The sequence below is a fragment of the Aythya ferina genome (genome assembly GCF_964211825.1).
Source record: "Aythya ferina genome assembly, chromosome: 10".
Taxonomy (NCBI): domain Eukaryota; kingdom Metazoa; phylum Chordata; class Aves; order Anseriformes; family Anatidae; genus Aythya; species Aythya ferina.
The window spans coordinates 3,928,518-3,953,608 of NC_140306.1; the positions used below are offsets into that span (position 1 = coordinate 3,928,518).

General features: G+C 42.9%; 1 protein-coding gene across 1 annotated transcript; it reads right to left on the reverse strand.

Annotated features, from left to right (window-relative positions):
• Nucleotides 1-1,456: 1,456 nt before the first annotated feature.
• On the reverse strand, nt 1,457-24,925 carry GXYLT2 (glucoside xylosyltransferase 2). Its single transcript, XM_084530536.1, has 7 exons — nt 24,602-24,925; nt 18,049-18,238; nt 17,718-17,849; nt 10,596-10,847; nt 9,418-9,541; nt 6,050-6,222; nt 1,457-5,760 (listed from the first exon to the last, which is right to left on the reverse strand). Exons 1-7 carry the CDS (start codon nt 24,790-24,792, stop codon nt 5,578-5,580), a joined length of 1,245 nt encoding a protein of 414 aa, XP_084386662.1. The 5' UTR covers nt 24,793-24,925; the 3' UTR covers nt 1,457-5,577.
• Nucleotides 24,926-25,091: the final 166 nt, after the last annotated feature.

The following is a 25,091-nucleotide window of genomic DNA, read 5'->3' on the forward strand; positions in this document are numbered from 1 at the left end:
CTCAGTGCTCCATGTGAACACGACGGGGATGTCTCCTAGCATCAGTCGTGGTTATCCACGTGCGTACAGCAGCGAGAGCAGGGGAGGGGATTCATCCAGCACCCAGGTCCCCCAGCTTTGGTAACTGTGCTTCAGGGAGCTCAGAGTCTGTTTGTGCCCAACAGGGCAGCTGCAGCCAGCAAGGTTCATACTGATCCAACAGACCCAGCAGGACGGCAATGAGGACGTGGAAATCTCAGTTCAGGTCCCTTCCTCTGAACCACCAGCAAGGGGTAAATGCCCATCTTACTTCTGCCTGCTCTGTATTTAGGAAATTTTGTGCACATTCTCCCTGTAAGTTTCAATACTGACTGAAGCCACGCTTGCCAGTAAAAAATCTTGGATGAGGACAGCGCTGCCCAGGCTGACTAAGGGCAGGTAATGAAACACCAGCCAGCCACACACTTCCCAGGCCAGAAATGAAGGAACACTGTACAGAGTGCTACTGGTTTACAGCTGGCCTTACCTCTTCTCATGAATATCAATGGGAGTTTTATTCTTGACTTCAAAGAGAGTGTGACTGAGCCCAACATACCATCCAGTTGAGCAATTTGAGCAAATGGGAAAACAATTTCATCACCCGGCATTCAACTGGTTTGGCTGCAGAGCCAGCTCACAGGCTCCTGTCACACACAGGTGTTGCAGCAAAACCACAGACACTGCAGCAGTGACCACACAAGAGTGTCAAAAAACAAAACAACAACACAAAACAAACAAGAAGGAAAGAAGGGAAGGCAAATGATGCTAAATGCCCAAATCCTTGAAGTGTTGCAGAAGGTGGTAACCTCAGTTTCCTCTGAGACTAGGTTCCCAACTCTGTCACCACAAAACAACTGGAGTGGAGCAGGACTCACCACCACTTTGATGGAAGTTAAATGTATGTATTTGTCTCATCCAATCTAACACTCCTTCACTATGGTAAGAGTAACGTGGTAAAAGAGGAACGGTAAGCCCAGTGTTCTCTGCTCGACGCAGACAGACCATACACACGCATGGAGATATTTCAACCAGTGTTGTACTTCCCTCTCCACTTCGCTCCCCATTACTTCAGCACAAGCCACACAACCAAGAACCTTACCTTGCTGGTGGATTTTTGTGCGGAACTGCAAAATCCATACATTTTAAATGCAACACCAGGTGAGCAGAAGGCAACACCTCCCTGAGGCCATACCCCTTTTACCTTAAACAAGAAAAATAAAGGCTACAACATACCAAAGAATACAGCCGCCTTGAAAGCAAATTGAAGAACAGACATCACTGAATTCTAGTGTCAACCATAGATAAAGTAACTAACTCTTCAAAACAGGCATGGGCAGAAATGCTACAACGGAAAGTTAACAGCATTAGTACTTAACTCCATCGCAATGAGACCCAGTACACACACTTAAATATACTTATATAAATAAAAATACAGAGCTTGCTTAAAAATTCATTTATTTGTACTGTAAGCCAGAGGATTTTAACACAGAAATGCACTGCTATGCCTCCTTGGGAGCTATAAACAATTGGTGCACTTGTCAAATAAAAATACACAAGAATCTGATGATACAGAAAAGGTACACAGCTCTGTACACACACACTCGTGCTGTGTAGGTATGCACACACACAGCAGTTTCCAGTTTCCTCTTGTAAGAAAAAAGAAACGATAACAAAGCTATCTAAGCCTCCTTTGTAATATGCAGGCAAATAACCTAGAAAAGCTCTCACGTTATATAAATGATGCAACCAAGTGCTTCCCACTCTGGCAGTTCTTTGTTCTACAACGTGCATTTGTAACCTGACACTTTCTTAAATGGCTTTGGGCTAAAAGGAGGTGCTCAGCAGCTCTTAATACAAAGCCCCTATTTATCTATCTTCAGCAAGTTCAAGTATAATATAGCGAATTTAAAACCTGAATATTTGACGCTGATACAGCAAGGACTTGCTTACACACTTAACTTTATGCACTGCATATAAGCCTACTGACTACGGGCAGAATTCAGAGAACTGAAGGGTTGCTGGGTCCGGGCTTACCTTCATGTAACCAGGGCACAGCTCCGCGGGCTGCACCCTACTGCTTCCTTCTCCATGTTAAAGGGGATTCTTTGTTACCAGCACATTCAGCCTGCTGGAGTGTCTGCTCCTTTATAGAAAACTATTTTGGTTTTCCCTTCTCTGTTATGACACACTGCTGAATGTGTTACATTAACAAAGGTGTTTTGGTTACATTATACCACTGGAAATAACTAAAATATGAGAGGAAGCAGAAAAGAGGATACAAGGTCTATGTAAGTATTTACATATCCCATTATTAAAGTAAATGAAGGCTAATTTACATGAATTAGCCACAAGTATGAAATACGAAATGAATGAAAAATGGTTTCTAAATAAGATTAATACTAGAACCAACTACTGTTAAAACCAAAATACAATATGCTTTTGAAAGCTGTAACAGAATATAAATTAATAATTCTAACAACAACAGCAGAATCAAAGTTACATAATTGTTTTAGTACACTTTGGAGAGTTCAAATTATAGCTTTTTTTCCCCCCTTCAGAAAAAGCACAGCGGGGGGAACTCCCCCATTCCTCCTGCAAGCTGATACTGGATGAACAGACGTCTCCACGTTAAAGCATATACTTCATACATTTCAATAGCTGTTGCGAACATAACACAGTTCTTTCTAAAAATAATGTAGCACCCCCTGTAAACATAAAAAGCAGTATTAAAGTCTAATCATTTTATATGTAGTTATGCCTTTGTTTTGTGATTAATTCCATTCCTTCATTTTAGCGCAGGGTTTTGCTGAATCATGGCTTACACAATCACAGCCTCCTAACCTCCAGACACTTAGCATCAGTATTGCAACCGTCTGGGCAACAAGACTTTTGCTCTGCAACTTTCCGTGGCTTGTAGATATCACAGAAATGAGGAATTCAGAGAGCCCAACACGCGTCTCATCTATCCTCATTTGACCTACAGGCAGCTTTACCCCGATACTCAAAAATAAAGATCAAAAAGCAAGCTAAGATTTCTACAAGTTCTCAGTATTGCTGGCCTAAACGGCTTACTTATGTTAGGCTTACATTAATTTAAACTTTTTAAAACAGCATACTGTGCTTTCCTTTCATTGCCTCCTGGTTTTGAAGTCTTCAAGGTCCATTTGCATTGTTTTCAAGCTTTGCTCTATCTAGAAATGCAGCGTTTTCTAAGCGGCAATTAGAACTCTAATTGAAATAGAAAATACTGAGGAGAGTTGTGTGAGAAAGCAACACCTAAACTGAAGCTTCAATGCCTCTCTGGTTCCCATTAGGAAATTCTGAGCTTTCCATCAGAGCAGATGCAGAAGGGCCTCTGTCTTTTACAAGTCAATTTACACTTATGTGGCAAAGACTGTAAGATAATGTCTCTGAGTCACAAAACACGCTCAAATTGTCGACTGGAATTTGCAGCACAGAAGCGCGAACAGCAGACGTGCCTGCGTGTCAGGCCCGCTGAGGGCTAGCGCAGGCCTGCAGCGAAACTGCCAGGCCCAAGACTGCACACCCCCTGCTTTAACACCCCCTCTGCTCAGCCGATCGGGTAGCGATGCAGTTTGCCACGCCGTGTCACTCACACAGCACGCTTCGGGATGTGTCACAGCCACTTTCACACCCCGTGCATTCGGAAAAAGTTTGTCAGCACTTAATCCCGCGTGCAGCCGATCTGGCAGCCGGAGATGCCAGCAAGGTCTGTGTTTTTTCTCTCTTGTGAGCTGCCACACAAGGAGAGGTATGTGCGCGCTGCGAGTACCTTCTGCTGGAGGCTGGTTTTTATGAAGCTGTGCATCTGTCCTGACTGGATAGGGCAGCAACCTCCAGAAGTACAACTCTTCCGAAATCCTCCTTTGTAACTTCAGAAACACATCCTACCCCTCACCCACACACAACAGATATTTATCTCTAATAAATGCATGTTACGTATACAGGATATGCAAACTGTATCCATTTTCTTTTTGTTAGAGGAAAGCTTCATGCATCTCACCTTCCTCACCTCTCTCCTACTTTGCCTGTGAGACATAAAATACAGTAATTTCAAGAGTGAATTTCTTTTGCTAAACACACTTGGAAAGTAAGATCATTTTCTGCTGTTTTCTACATGTTCCCACCTACGTGCACCCATCAGGGCTTGTTTACACTTAAAGGATGCTCTCTGCAAGTCTGCTCCCGTGTCACTGCTCCGTAAGAGTGTCCTTACTTTCCATTCCCCAGTAACTCGTCCCTATCACCTCTCGGCTATTGCAAGTTTTAGGAAGTTCTTGTCTGTGCATATCATACGATGATCGTACTTTTGACATCTAAACTAAATGAAGTACTTTAAATAGACATCAAAGCCTTCTTGTATCCCCTTTTCACTTTGAAGCTATCCATTATGATCCTAGCGTAGAACTGTACCTCCAGGAAGGGAGCTGCCAGGTAGACACCTTCCTACAGCCCGGGCTCCCGGCACTGCCAAAAGCAGAGGTCACAGCCAGCGTTCTGTCTCCCAGCCTAGGTACAGAACAAAGGTTCTCCGTGGCATAGCATCATCACTGTGCAGTAAATAGCAATTAAAGAGGATTAATTAATTAAAAACAGAACAATAATACCTGATTTTGGACTCTTCATTCACAACATTCTTGTGCTGCATCTAATGCAATGAGCATTACCAAGCTAGGGAATATGTTCTTAAACCTGTAGGAGAGCAGAGAGGAAGACCATGCCTGCGCTCCATGCAAGAAAGGATTCTGTTTGTGTTGTGCATTACTTGTGCAGGTGACACATCTTCCACTGCATCCCCTTCCCATTACTTGTATGCTGTTTATGCTGTAATTATTTTCCATCTATTTCCTTTGTGAGAAGCCCTCATAAAACTACTGAATAGCAAAGGGTAAAATTGACAATCACTGGACAAAAAGTGCTGTAAAATAAAGTGGACTCTTCTATTCCCCTAACCTTTGTAAGAGAAATCTTAGGTCCTACGTGTGAAGAACAGCAAGCAACACACCTTCAGACAGAACTTCAATTTTAAGCAAATGCTTTCCCTATACTACAGTAAATTTTTACTCATCATATGACAAGAGTGACCTTTGCTGTAATTTAGCATTCTCATGACAGCCAAGAGTATTTGCCTTATCATTTCAAGAGTTATATCCCATACATATTAAATAGCTCAAACTGTCACTTCTTTGTTGAGCTTAAGTCCAGTACAAACTTCTGCACAACTTAAAAAGTTACACTGAATACAGCTGGTCTTAAACAAATAACCAAACTGAACTCATCAAACAAAAGTTAGAATCATCAACTCACTGTGTGGCAACCAAGAGCAATGTAGGAAGACAACAGAATGCCTAAAAAAGGACAGTTCAGGTGGATCTCTAGGATTTCTTCTGTTTTTGCAGTTTCAGAGAGTTATTAAGAAATTGGATATGGAAAAAAATATATCTTTTTCTGAGTAAAAGAGGTCACATTCTTCATTTAAATGCTTCATGATGTCTGAGTGCAAGAATGAAAAACTCCAAGTAAAAAACACAGCTACATTTAGTATCTGTGGTTGGCCCCCAGGTAGACAATGACACGATTTTCATACACTTTCTTCATAGTTTTCTCAATTTGCTTCAAAAATACTTGTGGAATTCTCCCACATAAAGTGTGCACTGTGTCCAGAAACTTAGACTGAAGAGGATAGTACAAAGACTGGAAGAGATTGTCTTCAAATGGAAACTAAAGGAAAGAGAAAGAGAATTGTTAGTTTTCAGCTCCAGTATTGCAGAAAAGCAATTTAGTGGACGTTTTGATTAGAAGTTTGTTGTAACATGAAGGAAGATTGTTCAAATCATCCCAGTAAAACAGGACAGGCCACAGCAACCTCATTATTTGTGACCAAAGGGTTTACATGAATCACAACTCCGCTCAGCCTGGTGTGCTGGAATAGCGATCTGAGTGACCTGCTTAAAGCTAGAAGCTACATGGGAAAAAAAAAGGACTGCCTCTATCAAAAGAGGAGACTTACATCACGTATCACTTCATAGAGTGCCTTGAACGTAGGCTGCTTGTCATCATGGTAGACACCTCTATTTCCATGCAAAATGGAGACACCTTCTTCTTCTGCACCTTTGCAGTTACTTCCATACATGCAGTGGTCAGGGCGGTAGTTCCACTGACATGGAAACACGTAGAGACACTCTGCCAGTGTCAGCCGGGGGGATTGGGACGGAAAAAAAAGAGGGGGAGAAAAAGGAAAAAAAAGACATTAAATGAGTTACAACTTAAACCGTGGTTCTGTGGAAAAGCTGGAACTGACGATCAGAAAAAATCAGTTACTTTTTTACAAGGGTCCAAAGCAACAACTAGACACAGAAGCTTCCCTTCCTCAGAGGACGGCTACGCCTCCCTCAGCACTGCTGGACTGGAGCTGATCAGAAGAGAGGGGAGGGCAATGAAAAGGCTGGGTGCAAATATAAGCCAAGAGTATGTTTACAAGGTTAGAAATGACAGAATCAAACCTAGAGAGCATAAGCTATGTGGCACTATTCAGGGTCTTCTGCCACAGGAGGAAGTTTCCAGAGTTACAGAAATGATGGGGGAAGCACACGGAGCACTGATGGGTGTGCAAAATCCTGAATCCTGCTGGAGATAGCAGGGGAATCTTGCAAAGTATATCCACTGTTCGCTGCTGAAGCTTTCGTTGAGGGTATGGCACTTTGTTAAACTGAGACACAGCAGGGCACAAGAGGCACTGTATTTTATCCATAGTCTTCCTAAGAGTTGTCATCCATTCATTTCAAAGGTGCAGACTATTTTAAAGATCAGCCTGATTTCTCAAAAGGGCTTCTAACCTCATTTTCCCTACTGATTTTTTTTTTTAAGCTTTCTCCATACACCCACAGTATTTGTAACACGCTTTTAATGAATCATGCCACTGCCTGTGACCTTTTTGCTACAGAAATGGAGCACAATGAATCATTCCACTACGCTGGCAGGTCGTGTCAGAAGTGCTGAAGATTGAAGTTTCCACTTGGCCTTTCCTAGCTTCCCAAGAAATGTGCAGCAGCTCCTGTGTGATTCTTGAGGAAGTGAGAGAAGATGTTTTTGAAACAGCTCTTCCCTAAAGGCATCTCTAGCAGGAGACTGCTCAAGAGAGGGTAGATGGTAAGTGGTCTCCATTCAGTCTGACCTACAACACATCCAAAATCACTCCGTGGTGTTGCTGGAAGGACAGGGAAGGCTGCGATTCCCCAATCCAAACTCTGATCCAGTTAACGGGGACTTTCCAGGAAGCCTGAGCAGATGTTTGCAAGCACAACTGCTCAGCAGGCCACTACGGGGAGAGGATGTCATCAGGTGCTTATCAGCTTCTGTACGTGTTACTTGAGTGTTCTCCATCTTCTTCTCACCATGAAGCTTTTGCACATTTTTTGCTGTCACAGCTGGGCTTGACCTCCAGCTGCTCTGTGATACATCAATCATCTGAACAGCCTTGGGAGAAAGGAAGAAGGGGGCATCCTTCCAGGCCCCAGCTAGCACAGTTCTGTGCAGTTTTAAGCCAGTGCAGTGCATCTATAAAAAGCCATCTGCAGCAGTCTCGACTGATTCTTTCCTAGGTCAGTTTCATCAGTCCAGCAGTTTAAAAACTTGGGAAAGTCTGGTTTGCTGTTTGAGTTGTATCCAATTATTTTGTTTTCTTTTTCTTGTGCAGTCTGATGTTACTTGATTGGGGAAAAAAAAAAAATTTACCAGTTACAAGGAAAAGGCAGATTATGGTGCAGAACAGAGTCTCAACATATGGATTTGATAGAGAACACTCAACAGGCTTTTTTTTTTTTTCCTCTCATGCTTAAATTAGCAACTTCAGTTTGACTTTATGACCAATCCAGCTTCATCTTTCTCCAGAAGACCCTATTCTCGTAATATTTATGTCTTTTCAGAAATTAATTTATAATTTCATTATGAAGATTTCTTCCACTTTATATTCCCCCAGGATTGAGTCTAATGAGCAGTGTACCCAGGACACTGATGTTTGACATCTGTCTGCAATAAACAGATGTTAACTTCCTGCTTTGCTTTTGCTCTCCCGTATTTTTGGCTGGACTTGAGCACATCCAGTTACCTCCACTACAACTCCTCAGAGTAAAAGGAAAGGGGACAGAATAAAGATAAATCCAAACCTGTTTTGTTTTCAAGCTCACTTGAGGGAATACAAGGTCACATAGGAAATGAGGAAAAGCAAATAAGGACGGATGCTTAGCACATTCCCAAGTGTGAAATAAGGTTCTCAGCTTCTTTGGAAAGCACCTACTATGCTGCAATTTTGAAATCCTTGCATTTCTTACATGTTACTGTTTTTGGAAGAGCTTGAAGTTACTTCTGTGTGATCTTCAAGGGAGCTGAACTTCCAGAAACTGCCTCAGCATTTGTGGAAAAAAGACACGCCCTTTTAAAACGAAGAAGCTTTCAGCTGCCAGTTCCTTGGAAATGCACACTCATGCAAGTAAGACTGAAAATCAGGAGGACAGGAAGGAGACGCCAGAAATGTTGCAAACTGTTTATGGAGACATTGTGCAAGAGTGACAGACAGGAATCTGATATATTATTTTGCTGTGTTTACAAATATATACGGATTGGTCGTGCTAACCCTCTGTTGGAGCCTTGCAATCCCTTGGATGGGTGGGGTATGCCATGATAACATCTTGAGACATAGGAGGTCCTCTGGAGCTCTTCATAGCACCAGAGCAAGCAGAATGTAGGAAGAGTAGAAAACACACAGCTAAACAGCGGAATATAAATGACACCATTCAGCTGCTTGCTGAGGATGAGTCATTCAGGTGAGAGGCTAGCCGCACGTTTCTCAAAACGTAACTTGCACTGAAGGAGGGCAGAAGGCTTTAAAGGAGGTATTTCAGTGGCTGTTTCTGTTTTCTGTTTATAGTAACACAGTTATTTGCATAAGTGTCAGAATTCAGCTGGATTTCAGAAAAATAGACCATAATTTTGGAGAATGTTTGGCAACCTTGTGCTCAGATAAACATCTGAAACAAAAATATTTTCCAGCTAGGCCCTGGTCCAGTGAAGCTCTTAAGCACATATGCAACTTAAACTTTATGTCTGCATTCGATCATGAAACTAACATTATACTTATTTTCTCTCAGTTTCCAGAAGACAAATTTACATATTCATTAGAGCCAAGTATGAGCCTCATTACCCGCACCACTTTCAGAAGTATTTTTATAGGTGGCAAATCCTACGTGTGCGTACACATGATCTTCATGCAGGAGTACACTATGCTATCAAAAGTAACAAACAGCTTTTTTTTTTTTAATTTAGTGAAGTCAGTAAGATTTCTTAGCACAGATCATCATGATTCCAAGAACCCTTACTTACCTGGGTTAAAGTAAAAAATAATATTTAGTAGATCCTGGTCTCCCCACGTAATGTAATTTTTGTACTTTTGGTATAATGGATACAGCATTTCCTCCCAGGTCAAACCGCCTGGTATCATGCTGTTCTGCAGGAAGAAAAACAGAAGCAATGGGTTAATCCCGGGTACAGTGATGTGATGTATGACTCAGAGCGTGGCACCCACATATTCCTGCATCTGCTAAGCCATGTCAGATACCTAGAAAAATGAAGAACTGCTAGGAAACATTGACCCGGATAGGGTTGGAAGAGCAGAGCTGACTGTGCTGTTAATCTAACCGAATGGGAAAGCAAGGTCTCCTGGGTGTTGCTCTGATGTCAGCTCCTGCTATTGAGAATCTTCCTATTCTGAGCAACAGGAGGGAGAAAATGTGGAAAAACGTAAAAATGCAAGGACAAGGTGAAAATTGAGGTATAGAAGTGAGGAAAATGCAAACTGAAAACGATCTTCCCTTCCCAGGGATTCTGATATAAAAAGGAAGTTTGTTTATTTTCTTAATCAAGCTGTTCTTGTATGAGTAACCCCTGGCCTTGACTGAAGAACAAGACCACTCAGGGGGTAAATAAAGTTTTTAAAGAGATTACAGAATACATGCTCAACAGAGCAAACAAAATTTAACGTGTCAGGCCTTTCACAAAATTAGAAAGATGTCAGTTTAAGGAGGGAAAACATTCCCTCCTCGTTTATATTGATTCACAGAATCACTTCATCTGCAGCAGGGTACAAAATTTTATTTACAGCAGATGCAAACAATTACAAATTTATCTGGATATTTACATCAAGCTTCTCAATTTTAAAACAACATTGTGACCACACTGAAGGTCCTTGAATTTCTCCTTTTATGTACCTGCGAAAGGAGAGTGTGAACTGTTGAAGATGACATTTTCTCTACTAGCAGACTGCTTCATCTGCAAGTTCTCAGTGCTCCAGCCTCATGAGGATATTTCACTTGTTTTAGTGATCATTTTCACAATAATTGGGTTTAGTATCCATGTATGCATTCTGTACTTTTGAGATTCTTTATAATATAGGCTTTATATAATTCTCTACTAATTTTAATTCTTAACATAACTCTGTTTCACTAAAAGATGTGAAAAACACATAAATCGCTATTTTCTGCAACAGCTGCATTTCTTCTCACCTTGAACTGAGTGCTGCGTATCCGTGTTAAATTCATTAGCATCACTCCGGAATTGACTCCAGTTGTCCCGTAATATGGGTGACGCGCAAATCGACTGTACCAGCCAATCTTTGGTATTTCATGTTCTGGGGCCATAGCAGCTAGCTGGGTTGAGTTGAATTCTTTCAGGATGTGCCAGATGTCATCGATGGGCCTCAGGAAGAGAACATCAGTGTCCACATACAGGAGAGAATCCACATCCTTTAAAATAACCTTTTGGGTTTGCACGGCGAGGAGAGGAAGAAAGGAACCAAAGAGACAATAAAAAGGAAGATTATTGACAAAAGGTCAATACTTTAAACTGATCATTTAAAAGAGCTGATTTATCAGCTAAATGCAATTACTTACAGGAACAACAGTTATAACTTGTTTGTTTATTTCAACTGCAAAGCAGAAGAGCTACCAGATCACAAACGCTGGATTCTAACCTTCATAGCCAACAACAATCCACTTACCTCTCAAAAATATCTACAAGGCCTACTTAGTATCAGTTCAGAAATGAAATGCAAAGAACATATATTTACATAATTTTATTAGCTCTTTTAACAAACTGTGCTATGCTTGTACAAAAAAAACAACCTACAAATACATTAACCGGTTTTAGAAAACATGTCATTTTTGCATACTGCATGACAAGGTTTCTGAAAGGATTAGTATTGAAAATTATATACCATACAGCATAATATACATCTGCTACTCTGTATGTATATAGAAGATGCTTTCAGAATCAGTCACAAAACCTAATTTGGATCGTTATGATGCAGTCAGATTGGCTACCACAGACCTCGATGAAACATACAAGCTTCCACCATAGACAGCTCTCGTAAAAGAAAGCTTTTCATCTCTATTTCGGATTATGTTTTTCCTATCACAACCTTGTGTTCCTACACAAGGAGACTTACATTCAATATTAGTACATAAAAATGTTTTACATTAAGAAAACTACTAATCACAGAAATCACAACTACTATACACATCCTCCTGAAGAACAAAGAATTGCTTGGTGAATAGAAATGTCCTCTTAAGACTTATCAGGTCAGATTCTGACCTTTGTTATCAGACTCTACATCAGGAATAAGCACAGTACAGTTACTCAGGTCACAAGGGTGTAAATTGTAAATTAGATCCAGGATATTTAATCTATTCTCGTTGACAATGTTCCCCCTTGTGGCTGTCCAAGCGCTTACATGCTCATTCATTAATTTTTGTAGGGCAAATTATACAGTGCTTTAACAGCCTGAGAGAACTCCCTTGCCATTTGCAGCAGCTCTTTGTAATGCTGTTTGTTAGGTAGGAAATACCATGAGCTAAGGTTCACCATCAGGTCCAATTGAATTTTTGTTGCTCTTCTTCGTTAGTTGCTAAAACTGTCCGAGGATTCCTGAAGGACTGAAATTTTCTTACTATGGTCTCAGCCAAATAGGCCACTTCTCTCCCTCTCTTTACTCGAAAGGCACATCCAAAGGGCTGATTTACAGCAGGCTGTGGCATGGAACCACCAGTCACTCATCCAACTGCAACGATACTAATGTCAAATCCTCCTATTTATGCAGATGACTTAATGCTACCAAAGAAATTTAATTTTACATGAATTGAAATGTATCATGATTAGTGGGGAAAGACAGATGAAACAACAGAACTTTGAGCAAGTGAAAAAAAAATACTTTTAAGTATGCTCAGCAGGCATCCATTAAGATGCCAAGTGTGTGAGTACAGATTTGAGTGAGATTTTTCACCTGACTGCACACTTTGGGACTCCGACGGACAGTTAGCCAAGTTTAACAAATTCCTGACATAACTCTATGTTCTTCCCACATAGCAGGACGAGCAGGAGAAGGCAAATGTCTGTACATCTGCTTACGAGAAACTGCACATAAACAAGTCCAACAGGCAGAGCACTCTGCTGCATGGAAGGCTGTAGCAATACCACCAGGACTTCTTTTTCCACATGAAACAGCAGGGGAAGGTACTGATAATGGATGACACCAGTAGTCCAATAACACACTACAGAGCTTAAGTCCAATACTATAAAAAAAAAAAGATACAAACTCAAAAACATAGCTACTTTAAGAGTAAATCAACAGAAGACAGGTAGTTGAAAAGACGAAAAGGATGTTTAGCTTAAGGATATTCTGGGTATTGCATGCTATTCTGTAGCACTGCCATGCCCTGATTCATAGGGACCCACTAAGTGAATTCACAGAAAGATGAAAACACTAAAAATAACAATTCCCTCCAAATTTAGTGTGAGACAGGTGATAACATTCAAATATAAAGAGCATGATAAGAAGCTATTTGCCTGCTGGACCCGCAGCACACTGCAGACCAAACCAGGATGCTTTTTGTTGTTGTTTTTTTGTTTGTTTTTTTAAAATACATATAATATACATATAATTATGTAATATATATACACACATGGTGTCATGGTGGAGAGACAAGTTTAGGCATTTCCTAGCAGAGGGTTAAGGGGGGCGTTTAATGGGTGCACATAGGAACTCCTCTCAAGCATAACTGACAGTGTCAGCACTGCCTCTGCCAGCAGAAAATATTCTTTCAGTAACTGCAAACACACACAGAAATTTAAGCCTGGGGAAGGCTTAAACGGACTGTAATAATTTTCCAATATATAAACAGATTCAAGCAAATATTCCAGTTCCCTGTCAAGTGGGTGCCTACAGGCATTCGTCCCCATGCCTTCCACCCTGTCTTCCTCCACTTAGATTCACACGCTTTTCTTTCCTGGTCTGTCAAAAGATTGCTGCCTCTCTGCTGCCCTGCAGGGACACCCAACAGGCTGAAAGAAAAGCTGCTCTCACTCCGTCTAAACCCTTCACACTTTCCTCTTTCGCATGCGAAGTGTTAAGACTTATTTAAAACCTACACATGTCAGCCTGAATTGATCACATCCCTGTCTGGCTGTGCCTTGGGTAGAGGAATTTAATTTCAGAAATCATGTCAGTAGAGTTCCTTGCATAGCTCCCTGGATTTCAATGGAACTACATTGGGAATAAAACTTCATTTAAATAACTCTGGCATTCCCAATGTCCCATAGGTTCCAGGCAGCTCTGTACCCAAGCTAGAAAGAATTTTCAGAAAAATATGTTGTGCTTTTCACAGACCTTAAAACAATATTTAGCCTTTACTTATTCAAAAGCAACATGTTTTTGACTGCTGCTTTTCAACGTCAAAAGCAGGTGAGCAGCAGGAGGCAGGCAGTGGTAGGAGACCTTGCTCCAGCTGGCTCTGCCAGAGCAGAGTGGCACTGAGCCTGCTAGGGGCTCACAGGGGGACACGCTGGAGGAGATGCACATCTGACCTGCAGCACAAGCAGCACAAGATTGTGTCTGGTGCTCTGAGTTTATGCTTGCTAGCACTAACCATGTAGACATACCTGACAGACTGTGATTTTTGAAACGAATGGTCAGGAATATGGGCTGACTGCCTTGTCTTCTTCCTCACTCTGCTGGCACTTGCAGCTCAGAAGAACTGTGATTATTTTTTTTTCTCATTTGCAGCTAGATGGTATTCTTAGTAAATCTGTCAAAAAGTTCTGCACAGAACTTGCTATATTTAGCCTGACACTTCACTTAAATACTCAATTAACTGCAATTTGATTTCACAACTTCTGTCTCTGTAGTTAGCAAGGTTGGCAAGTAATAACACACGACTGTGTAAACACATATTGGCGCATCAAGAAGCTCCGTTACCTACCGGTTTGCAACAGCCAGCGTGTCAATTTAGCAGAGCTTTATGCAAAATCAGGGACAAATCACAATTAAGCTTGCATCTCCATGATAATGTAAAGTTGAGTTACTAAACTTAATTGTAATTAGCAATTAACTCAAGTTAAAACAGAGAGAATTTTGTCTACATAAAGCCCTGGCCTCTATTCCCAGCACTGTCGCCGATCCACTGGGGAGGTTACTTCAGCATCCTCAAGAGGACACCTACAGAACAAGGATAACGTTAATCTACCTTAAAAGCTGTTAAGTAGATTCAGTGCTTTGGGAAATGTTGTAAATGTTAGTTACTATTAGAGTTAAAATCATCCAAAAATCCCTTAAGCATTTCATGATACTTTAGCCGGTTGTTTGGGTAGCTCCGGAGCAATGCAGAGCCAGCTGCCAGCCAGCTCTGTGGCACACAGCGTTCATGAGAACAGGACACAGTTTTTCACCCTGTTTTAACATCCATGTCAATACCACCAAACACTTTCAATGTAGCAATTGTGTTCTCAGTGGGGGAAAAAAAAACAAACACAGATATTTAGGATTATCCTCAGTGATCCTACGGTCCAGTCGGACTAACAACCCCCATAGCTATCCAGAACACAGAATAAAAACTGGCTTTGGGTGATGACTTATTTATTGGGAGGAAAGGGGGGAAGGCAGGAAGGAGAAGAGAATATAACCAACTTGGCATACAAAAGGTGATAGATGAGAAGTCTTAGCCTCACACGTCCTGCGTGACTTTCGGAGCAGAGAATTTCAGGGAATTTTTCGGTTTCCACATCTGTGAACCGCACACAGCATCGAGCTGTATCACAGGGCTGCGTTCTGCCAATCTTCCTAACATTGCACAATAGCTGTCTCGGGTTGTAGATAGCTGCCAACTGCCATGATGTCCGGGTACTTGACGGCACAAGGACAAAAGTTCTACTTGATAAGGATGATTTTACCACCCTACCTTCCTGCTAACAGAGATGTCAGGTAGCAACTGCTGAGAGCATTATCCTCCTCATTTATTTTTAAGGTATCGTCCTGTGCTAATGATGATCCACATCTTCCTTATTCTGCCTTTGCAGATCCCATTGACAGTTTTATTGAAATGGACTGCAGGAAAAGATTTAGACTTGTGAGATCACAAGGAGCCTCTGTGAGATTACACAGAGGCCACTTCCCCTGCCTCTGTGTAGCAAACGTAAGGTCAGATGTCACAGAATGCCTCTACAAGATGTAGGATGCCATATGATCTCCCTTAATATATTAGTAACCCAAATAGATTCAACAAATTGAGAATGTGTTCTTCAACCTCCTACCCAGGGCGGAACACTTCATTGCTACAGGCTGTAGGATCACATCCCGTAGGCTCTAGCTTTATCAGCCAGTTAAACCACCAGAAGATTTTCACACAGTTTTCCTTTAACACATTCCTCGCTCCCTCCTGTCCACTTTCACATGCCTGCTGTCACCGCCAAAGAGACGGCTTTGGCAGGAGAGGCACTTGTGAATCAAAGGCTCGCATTCCACTCAGGCTTAGCATTATCAGGAACAAGACAATTTGCACAACTGAGGGCTCAACAGCTGAGCAACTCCACCACTGCTCCCCTGGGGTCCTCCCGAAATCCAGGCACATTTAGAAATCTAGAAAATACTTAGGGCCTGGAAGGAGGGAGGGGAAAAAAAGGATATTGACACCCTGTTGATATATTTAAAAAGTCAAAATATTCCACTACACAACAACACTAGACACCCTCTGCTCCCACTGTGTGCGGACTGGATTTCTACAGCTCTGTCTCATCCAAAGAGGACATCAGAGCCTAGTCATGGAGTAACAAACATTAATGGTGACTGAAATTACCCAGATTAAGGTTCTGCCAGGTTGTGAACTTGAGTGCAGAAGGCCAAGGGGATGCTTGCCACCTCCGCTCTTACTCCAACTTACTTTCCTCGCTGTCTCCACATCAACATAGTGTCAGCTGCAACTGTTCTGGGGCAACCCCACCTGCTGAGGGCCAGACACCTCGGCCTGGCCACACACAACATCATGCAATTGTCCTGAGAGAAACAAACATTTACAGTTCAGGCTGCCTCATAATTTTCCCAAGAAACCACGTACCAGTCTAATCATTCCCTGCAAGAAGTCGCTGGAGACACCAAACTTCAGCAACACGCAAGTGACAAAGAAGGAACCGAGAAAGCACTGCCCAGCCTGAAGGAACTGTCATCGATACAGGACCCTTTTCCTGTCATCAGACAGCTGACAACAAATGTGAGACCATTTCTGTGACAAGTGTCTCTACTGACGTGACAAAAAAATGCCACAGTCACAGGAAGAGGAGAGAATTGTGTTTTCCTAGTGAGAACATCCCCGTGCGAGTAAATCCTTACAACACATCTGTACAGAACAGGCTAACACTTGGGGATTATTTTCCAGGTGATCTAAAACTCAGGGAGCAGAGGATCCCTGCTGAAGCTGGAGTTACTTCCAGCCCATCTGGCCTTTGTGCATTTGAAAATCTACCCCGAAATGGCAGATAAACAGAACTGCTGACAGCACATATTTTCTCACATATGTATTCATAGGCTAACGTATCTGGATGTGCAGCTGTCTCCTGATTGTTTCCATCTGAGAAAGTAGAGATTTCTTTTCCCCCCATTTCTCATTAGACAGCAATGAAGAAATCTGGAGCCTGTGAGCAGCGTGCCACTTCACTGGAGTCACCCCAGCCAACAGCAATGCACAAGATATTTTGCTGTTTGTTCTCAAATTCACTGAAATTGCTTTATGCAAAGCTTCTTTTAATTTTGCATATTTCTACATATGCAAAATTGTTATTTCTGTCCAGCAGCTTTATATAATTTCTAAATTTACGATTCTAAGAACACACTGGAATTATTACCTTAAGGGCAAATCTTACAGTCTTGCAAAAAGAAGTCCAACACAAGAAAAGGGACTCCTGAAAGCATCAGTCCGAGGACTAACATATGGAAAGGGAGATAGTGGATAAAGAGGATATGATGACTGCACGCTGAAAAGAATGTTATTCATGGAAAACACGCAGCATCTACCCTGAAAGAGCTCTTGCGCTGAGTCTTAAGTGGAAGTTCCACTGAGAGACTAGTGGAACTGCAGGCAAATAAGAAACACATTTTTTGCTAGCATAAAAAAAAAAAAAGGCTGGATTTCTGCTTTGTTGTTTTTAAGTGGCAATAGTACAGACTAAAGTACCTTTAAGCAGACGTTTTAGCCTGAAAATCGTTTTAATATTCTATCAGCGAAGCTTCCCTTCCGTGGAATTAACCTTTTCTTGAAGCAGCCCCTTTTCTTGAAGCATCCTACTCAGAAAGCCAGGTGCCTTACCGGGAGAAAAAGGCGCTGGGCAGCACATGGTTTGAATAACTTTTTCCATTCCTGAGCATTTCCTACTGAGAAGGTTATTGGATAAATGTTGTATTCAAACTTCTTTGTGTATGAGGAGGGCCATTCCTGTAACTAGAAGACATGAGGGGAGGAATTATACATGTTATATTGCTTTTCTTTTTTAATATGCATGTGTAAGGAATTTAGAAACCGCTTACAGTAACAAAGCACTTAGTTGCTACTTGTTGATGTCAGTGTAATTTTGCTCCAGGATTTGTAGCATGTAAGTGACTCGTGTATTTATTTACCAAATGACAAAAAAAAAACTCACCTTCTTCTCAAATTCAGGCTTAAGGGAATCCTCAGAAAAAATGTGAAAACAGAGCCTCCTGTTGCTGAAGAGAACTGCTGATTTCAGCATGATTAGCGTCTCCTCCAGCCGGTCCCCACATGCCACAACTGCCAGATGCATGCATTGTAGAGATGAAGGCTCTTTTGAATGTTTTTGTTCTCCAGGCTTCCTGAAAATTTGTAACAGACATATAAAAAAATACTAAGGTAAACAAGAAGATAATTTTGCATCAAGAGATGAGTTTTTTTTTCTTCCTCTCCATGATGTAGGGGATCAGAGAGGTTTTTTTCTGATTAGACACTCACAGAAGTAGGAGGCCAGATTTTGTTAATCAAGGCAAATCAGGAATCTTAAAATTACAACAAAAAGAAATGCGGTCTTCCCAGAAATTTATCTGTGATTTCCTGCATTTCTGCACTGGCATAAATCACAGCACTATATCCACATACAAAACTAATTCAATAGCACCTCAAAGCAGACAACAGCAGCTTGCTAAGTGCAAATGATAGCTTTTGTTTCCAGCTTTGATGTTACAAAGCCAGAATGGGCTTATTACTACCTAGGCAGCCTTCAAACACAGTGCAGGTTACAGAGCTATATCCAGTAATTTCATTCCAGGACCGTAACTTTTGGCTAGATTGGCACAGGACAACCAATCATGAAATGAATAGATAAATAAATAAATCACCCATCCATATGCAAATTATTTTAACAGTTAATTAATCTGGCTTTTAAAAATGCATGCCTTAATCCTGGCCTGAAGGTACTGGCGTAGTTTCAAAGGACTGCTCTCCATTTCACTGGATGGAATCCCTGAGATTTTACTAAAATACAGATTTTTTTAAAAACAAACACATTTATTTGTCCCAGTTGAATCCGACTAGATTCCGCAAGCAGTGTAAGGCCAAGCTATGGGGTTTTTTACTTTTGTCTGTGTGGACATTAGAGAAATTTCAGCCAGGAAAATCTGCATGTAAAAGGCATGTTCAGGCTCCTTGCTACTCAGAAAAATCAGAGTCCTTTTAGGGACCTGAAGACATTCTGAAAATGGGGCCTTTTGGTTGCGTCCTCCCCCCTGCAGTCAGTACGGAGGTAAAATCACATCCTCCAGGAATGCTGCTGCTGCACTGCATTCACATTCCAACACAGATTGCATTTCTGCTCCGTTAGATGGATTCATGGTGACAAAGGATCTAAATCACAAGCATCATAATCTTTCGAGTAAAGTTCAAAAGGCTGATCATAGATCACTGCCAGCTCCTGACAGACCGCCGAGCACAGGACGTCAGCCCCTGCCTGCTCTCTGCACACAATTACATACATAAAATTAATCAGTAAAGTTAATACTATAAACAAAAGTTCTAAATAAAGAGAAAAATTACAGTTAATAAAGCTGTCATTATGTTTTTCCACACATTAAAGCACAGCTCAGTGTAGCAGCAGCGCTCTGTACCATGGGGTAATCCACTTCTGTGTTGAGGAATACCAGCCTGGCTAGACAAAGCAACATGTTTCATTAATGGTTTAAAGTCTTGGGCTTTAGTCTTAATTAAACCCCAATTTCATCAGCGTATAAATAATAGAACACTACATCTATGTGAAGTGGTATTTACTTACCAACCTATTAGTGTAAAAACCGCTGAATTATTAAAGTGAATAATTAGCTGCTCACACAGATCCCGCTTCCCCCCACGCTACCCCCATCCCTTTAATGTTTCCTCTAATTGAGTCTCTAAATCAAGCCATATGCAGGATAAGAGCTGCTCTGATACAGCTTGTGGCAGTGGAAGTCGCTGGGAGAGGGACTAAAGCTTTTTTTGACATTTCTAAACCCTACACCGAAGCGCTACGACTTTTTGACGTTAGGCACAGCGAGCTTATCGTTCTGCAGCTGTTTTGTATTGAGAAACCCCGTACAAGCAGACGGGTGCTTCCAACAGACTCGGCAGAAGAAGCCCCTCGATGAAAGCAGACAGCCCCAGGAGCCCAGGGGAGGCGTGGAGAACAGGAGGCATCCCGACTGCCAACACAGACACTGCCCTGGCTCCAGAGCGGAGGAAAAACCTGGGCCTTGTGCTAATTATCAGTCATGAGGAGCTGGGCTGAAAGCATTCAGGAGCTTGCAATGGTCTAAGCAGGAATAAAAAGCCTGAGAAAAGGAGCAGGAGGTAGTGTTTGAGCTACCTCATTAGTAGTCTGGTACACCGAGGGCAACAGTGAAGAAAGCAGGAATGAGGAGCAGAGGGATGTTGGGAGATGACAAATAGCACACGATTTTGTCTTTTTGTAAGTACATTAGGAAACCAAGAGGACTGTGAGAACAAAGTCCTCTCATCACCGTGCAGTTACCGCTGGGTGCCGCACACTGACCGGGCACCTCGAGTTTTCCCAACCTGCCTGCTCAGACGCTCCTAGACTCTACAACAAAAGGACAGAGCAAAGATGCACGCTTTGTTTCAAATACTCCAGCAAACAGTGCAGAGGATGCGATTTGTTATGCAAAATAAAAATCAGCTGGCAAGCAAGCAAGAATACGTGGCTAGGTTCTGTACACCAAAGACACTCGTAGGCGGTGGAACCAGAGAAGTCCTCGGGCAGTGGCTGAGGGTGAGCGAGCACCATTTGGGGCTGTTTCAGTAACTCAGCCCCTGCAAAGCTGTGGGTGAGTCGTTAATTCCTCGTGCTTTAGCTGCTCTGCCTGTAAAAGGAGGAACGGCTGTTCCAGTACTAATAGTTGCCTACCTCTAGAGAACTCCATACGTATTAAAAGAAGCACACAGACCCACAGAGAACCATAATTATTGTTAATAGCAAATTCTTCCTAACCTGCACACAGGCTTTCATTCATTTATAGTCCAACCCACTGGTTACAGGTACAGTCTATAATTGGACTTTATGGCCTAAATTAAATGTTCAAATGCATCTAACACAATACAGTGACCTGGTCCTTAAAATTTAAGGTTTGACCAGAACAAATAAAGGAATTACATACGCCAGGTCTTTGCTACCTTGCTCCCCATCTTCTAATTTCAGTACAGAAATGTAGTTTGTTGATATATTAGCAATCTAACTAATATTATGTCAACCCCCCTGCTCTGTTCCCAGTTTTACCCATCTGTTCAGAGAAAACAGCTTCCTGCTTTCCCTTTCCTTCTGTTCCCCATTATTATGGCTTTAAAATTAAGCACTGCTGCCTAGGATTAAGCACTGCAGAAAGCCTAACAAAATACCAGCAGAATAGATCCCTGGGAAACAGCTGAAGCCAGACTTCGTAGGATGTAGCACGATAAAATACTTGTAGCAAAGGTCTCCTAGCACTACAGACCAGCTCCTACCCAGATGCCCGATGGCATTTTATTTACTGCTTACATTTTTTCCTGACAGGCATGCTTGTTGACATCACAGAAGAAGCCTGAGTGCTCCAGCACAATAGCCTACATTTCTAGGCCTTAAAGTTTGGATTACATGCAATTTTCTTATTAGTCACAGCCAAAGTGTCTCAAACGTAATTAACCCAAAACCTGTCTAAATCAATCCAGATCCATTCAAAATAATGCATTCCCATCTCATTACGGAGCCTCCTAACCTATTCAAACCTTCAAATTTATTCCAGGGAGAAAGATAATGCATGCAGATTCTTACAAAATGCAATATAGTTGTTAGCTTTTGAAACCTTCTTCTTATTATGATCTCATTTACTCCCTCAGCATAAACAAGGTTAGATTTAGGCAATGTATCAAAACGTGATTCACTGGATGGGCTCCCTTCCTGAGCCTCAACACTGAGCCAATGCCCCAACAGCGGCTCTGTTATACGAAACACCCTCTCACACTTTAAAATATAAACCAGAAAGGCTCAAAATGTTTTAAAAATAAAGTTTTCTCACTTTAATGCAGTTGCACAAAACTGACTGTAGTTGCTGGCAATCAAAAAACTCCTGAAACCTCTTCCTACCACTCAGACAAAGGGAGGAAAACACTGAAAAGCAGAACGGATGTTTGTATCTTCTTCTTTTATCAAGGGTGCTCTTTGTTAGAAAAGTGTGATTGGGGCCACCACCGCGGTATTATGGCCATCAACCTCAAGCCAAACTTGCATGTGTGCACACAGGCTGCACAGAGAGAAAAAGCGTCTTGACTGGTTGCCACATAAGAGATGTTTTGCTTTGGGAAAGTTACTTCCAGGGAAGCAAACATCCTGGCAGAGGCTCACTTCCCAAACCTTGCCACGCTGGTTTAATAGAAAGTGTGGTCACATCTGCCCTTCGAATGTAAAATAACCTTTTTGCTTTTTGATGCTTTGCACACATCGGTCTGGCACGTATTTGTACTTACACACAGGAAGAGAATCTTACGGAAGGACCAGGACTTCTCACTTCCGAGAGGAAGGATCAGTAAACCCCCCAAAACCAAGCTTTCCAAGCTACTCAGAAACTCAGATGTGATGCTCATCTCCAGACTTGCCAAAATCATCTAATGACTGAGGCAGCACACGTGCCCCTATTCCCTAATCCTTGCCAGGCCCCAGCCAGCTGGGACTACGTGGCTCAAAGCTCTTACCATGGATCACTACTTGTATCAGGAGAAATTTCTTCAAAACTGGAAACACACATCTTCTATTGTTCTCATGCAACTGCAGAAAGCAGCGTTAGAGACTCAGAGTTAAACTAAAATTGTCAACCTGCAAAACTACCTTGCCTGCAGCATGACTGGTTCTTACAAACCAAACCCATGTCCTAGGTGAGGCATCGAGTATTTCTGAATTCAGACCAAAACCTGCACTCTTCTGGCTAAACTACACTAATCCACTCAGCAAAACTGAATTAAAGCAACTTTTTACATTTACACAGACACAGCTTCACTGAGGTTATGTGACTTACTCATGCAGCCTGCGTATGAATACAGACACCATGGGCAGACCACAAGATCTTACGTAGTCATAATCGGACTTTTTATCCTGCAGGAATTGGCTAGATCACACATAGCCTTAAAGTAATTTTGTAAATCTCCCTTGGCTTGTAAGGAGTAACCAAAATAATCACTGTTTATAGGATAGGAATGAATTGGTAATAACAACCGTGATTCAGCTTAACATTTGGATGTGCTTTTCTGTAAGGCCATGCACAAGCAAAGCCTGCTCAATGAACAGGAATACTCACTCCCGAAGTCAATAACTAGTTCAACTACTGTCAGTTTTCCTTGTTCCACATTCAAGTCCCCTGGAAACAGCCTCCACACTGCTTTCAGTGTATTTCGGATCAGACTTTTCACAATGAGCCGATCCTCCCACCTGATACCTTCACCGTGCTCGTGCGGATGCGATCTGTGCTAGCGTGGCACCTGTTCGCAGGTGCTGCTTCCTTTCCAAGACGGCAGGCACCTCCTCGACTTGGACCACGCTACATCACTCCCCCTAAGTTATTTTTGTATGGATACCCTCAACAAATACATTTTATTTTGGTAGTACCTAATACAACACAATTTTTCAGCAAGGGTCATATTTGGGCCTTAAAATTGTGCTTCTCCGCGATGCAAACTCTTGCTGGTGTCTGGTGCAGCATCTGTGTTGCAGAACAACAACAAAAGTTTACAACTTTTGTCAAAAATCCTTGCAAAGTCAGTAAATAAAAGTCAGATAACGTCAACTTTTGGAACACGAAGATGCTCGCTGAAAAGCTCATTGAAATGGAGCGGTTGTTTACACGCTAACAGAGTTTCATACTTTCCAGGCTCCTTCCCTCAGTGTTCTTCTCGATTTCCATGATAATCGCAGAGATATGCCCCAAAGAAAAATGACTTCAGGAGGTACAGTTGCTAGTGGAAATAATCCTGCTTTAATACACACATTTGAATTCTGTCCGTGACACATTCTCAGCCACAGTAAACATCTCTTGCATTCAGCAGGGCAACAATGCTTGTAAGAAACCAACTGCTTCAGCAAGTTAAGGAATAAGAGCTCAAGAAACAGGAACAGTTTTCATTCAGAACATCTCTGTGAAATCACGAATCAAAGGCACAAAGACATACCAAGTTAATTAGATATATGAGGTCACACTGACCATAATAAAGTTGGAATGCGATGGGGAACGCAGCCCTCCACCCACTGAACGCACACACTCCCTCTTTTTCTGAAGTAATTAGATTTTTTTGCAAATATTCATGTTTTTTAAGTATCCCATCTGTGAGGTACTAGGAGAGGGAATGCGAGACAGCATGATTTCAACCTTTCATGATAATTTACGTGTAAAGAGCAGTTAAAACCAGACCTGGGCAGCTTAAAAGCCGTCGATACTCACCGTTCGGGACACGGCAGCACCACGCAGCACCTCCCAGCCCCCTCACACCGCCCTGCAGCACTGGGACCCCCCCCACAGCCACAATTTGGGGGGTGACAGCACCTCCCCGCACCCCACCCCCGGGCAAAAGCCACCCCTCCGGGGCACACCGCGGCTTCACACCGCTTCCGAGCCCCCCCCCACCACCACCACCCCCGTGATGTTTGCTCGCAGGGGGGCAGCTCCGGGGGGCTTTACCTGGCGCCGGCTCCCCCGGCCCCGCTCCTCCGCGGTGGGCTCCGGCCGAGGCGCGGCTGGCGGCGGGCGGCGGGGCGGGTGGGGGGCGGCGGCGGGCGGGGGGCGGCGTGGCGGCCGGCCAGCAGGTAGAGGAGCAGCAGCAGGCCGGCCAGCCCCAGCAGAGCCGCCGCCACCTTGCAGGACAACCGCATGGCCACGGCGGGGGGCGAGGGGCTAAGGGCCGGGGGTCGCCCCCGCCGCCGCCACCACCGCCGCCGCCATCGCCCCGAGCGGCCCCGAGCGGGGACGTGGCCGCCGAGCCCCGGCCGGCAGCGGGGAGGAGCCGGGCCCTGAGGCACGGCACGGCCGGGAGGGGCTCGGGGAGGGACCGGCACCGGGGGAGGAGGCTTGGGGTGGTCCCGCTGCTTCCCTCCCTTCTCCTCCTCCTCCTCCTTCTCTCCCCGGGGAAGGAAGGCGGCCCCCGGTTAGCGGCCGGCCCCGCCGTGAGGGG

Bases quoted from the DNA above. Each gene is read 5' to 3' on its own strand.
- GXYLT2 (XM_084530536.1), bottom strand. From the start codon at position 24,792: ATGCGGTTGTCCTGCAAGGTGGCGGCGGCTCTGCTGGGGCTGGCCGGC. The intron at 18,239-24,601 runs GTAAAGCCCCCC...ACAAATTTTCAG, and splicing joins GCCGGGGGAGCCGGCGCCAG to GAAGCCTGGAGAACAAAAAC. The intron at 17,850-18,048 runs GTGAGTTTTTTT...CATGTCTTCTAG, and splicing joins AGCCTGAATTTGAGAAGAAG to TTACAGGAATGGCCCTCCTC.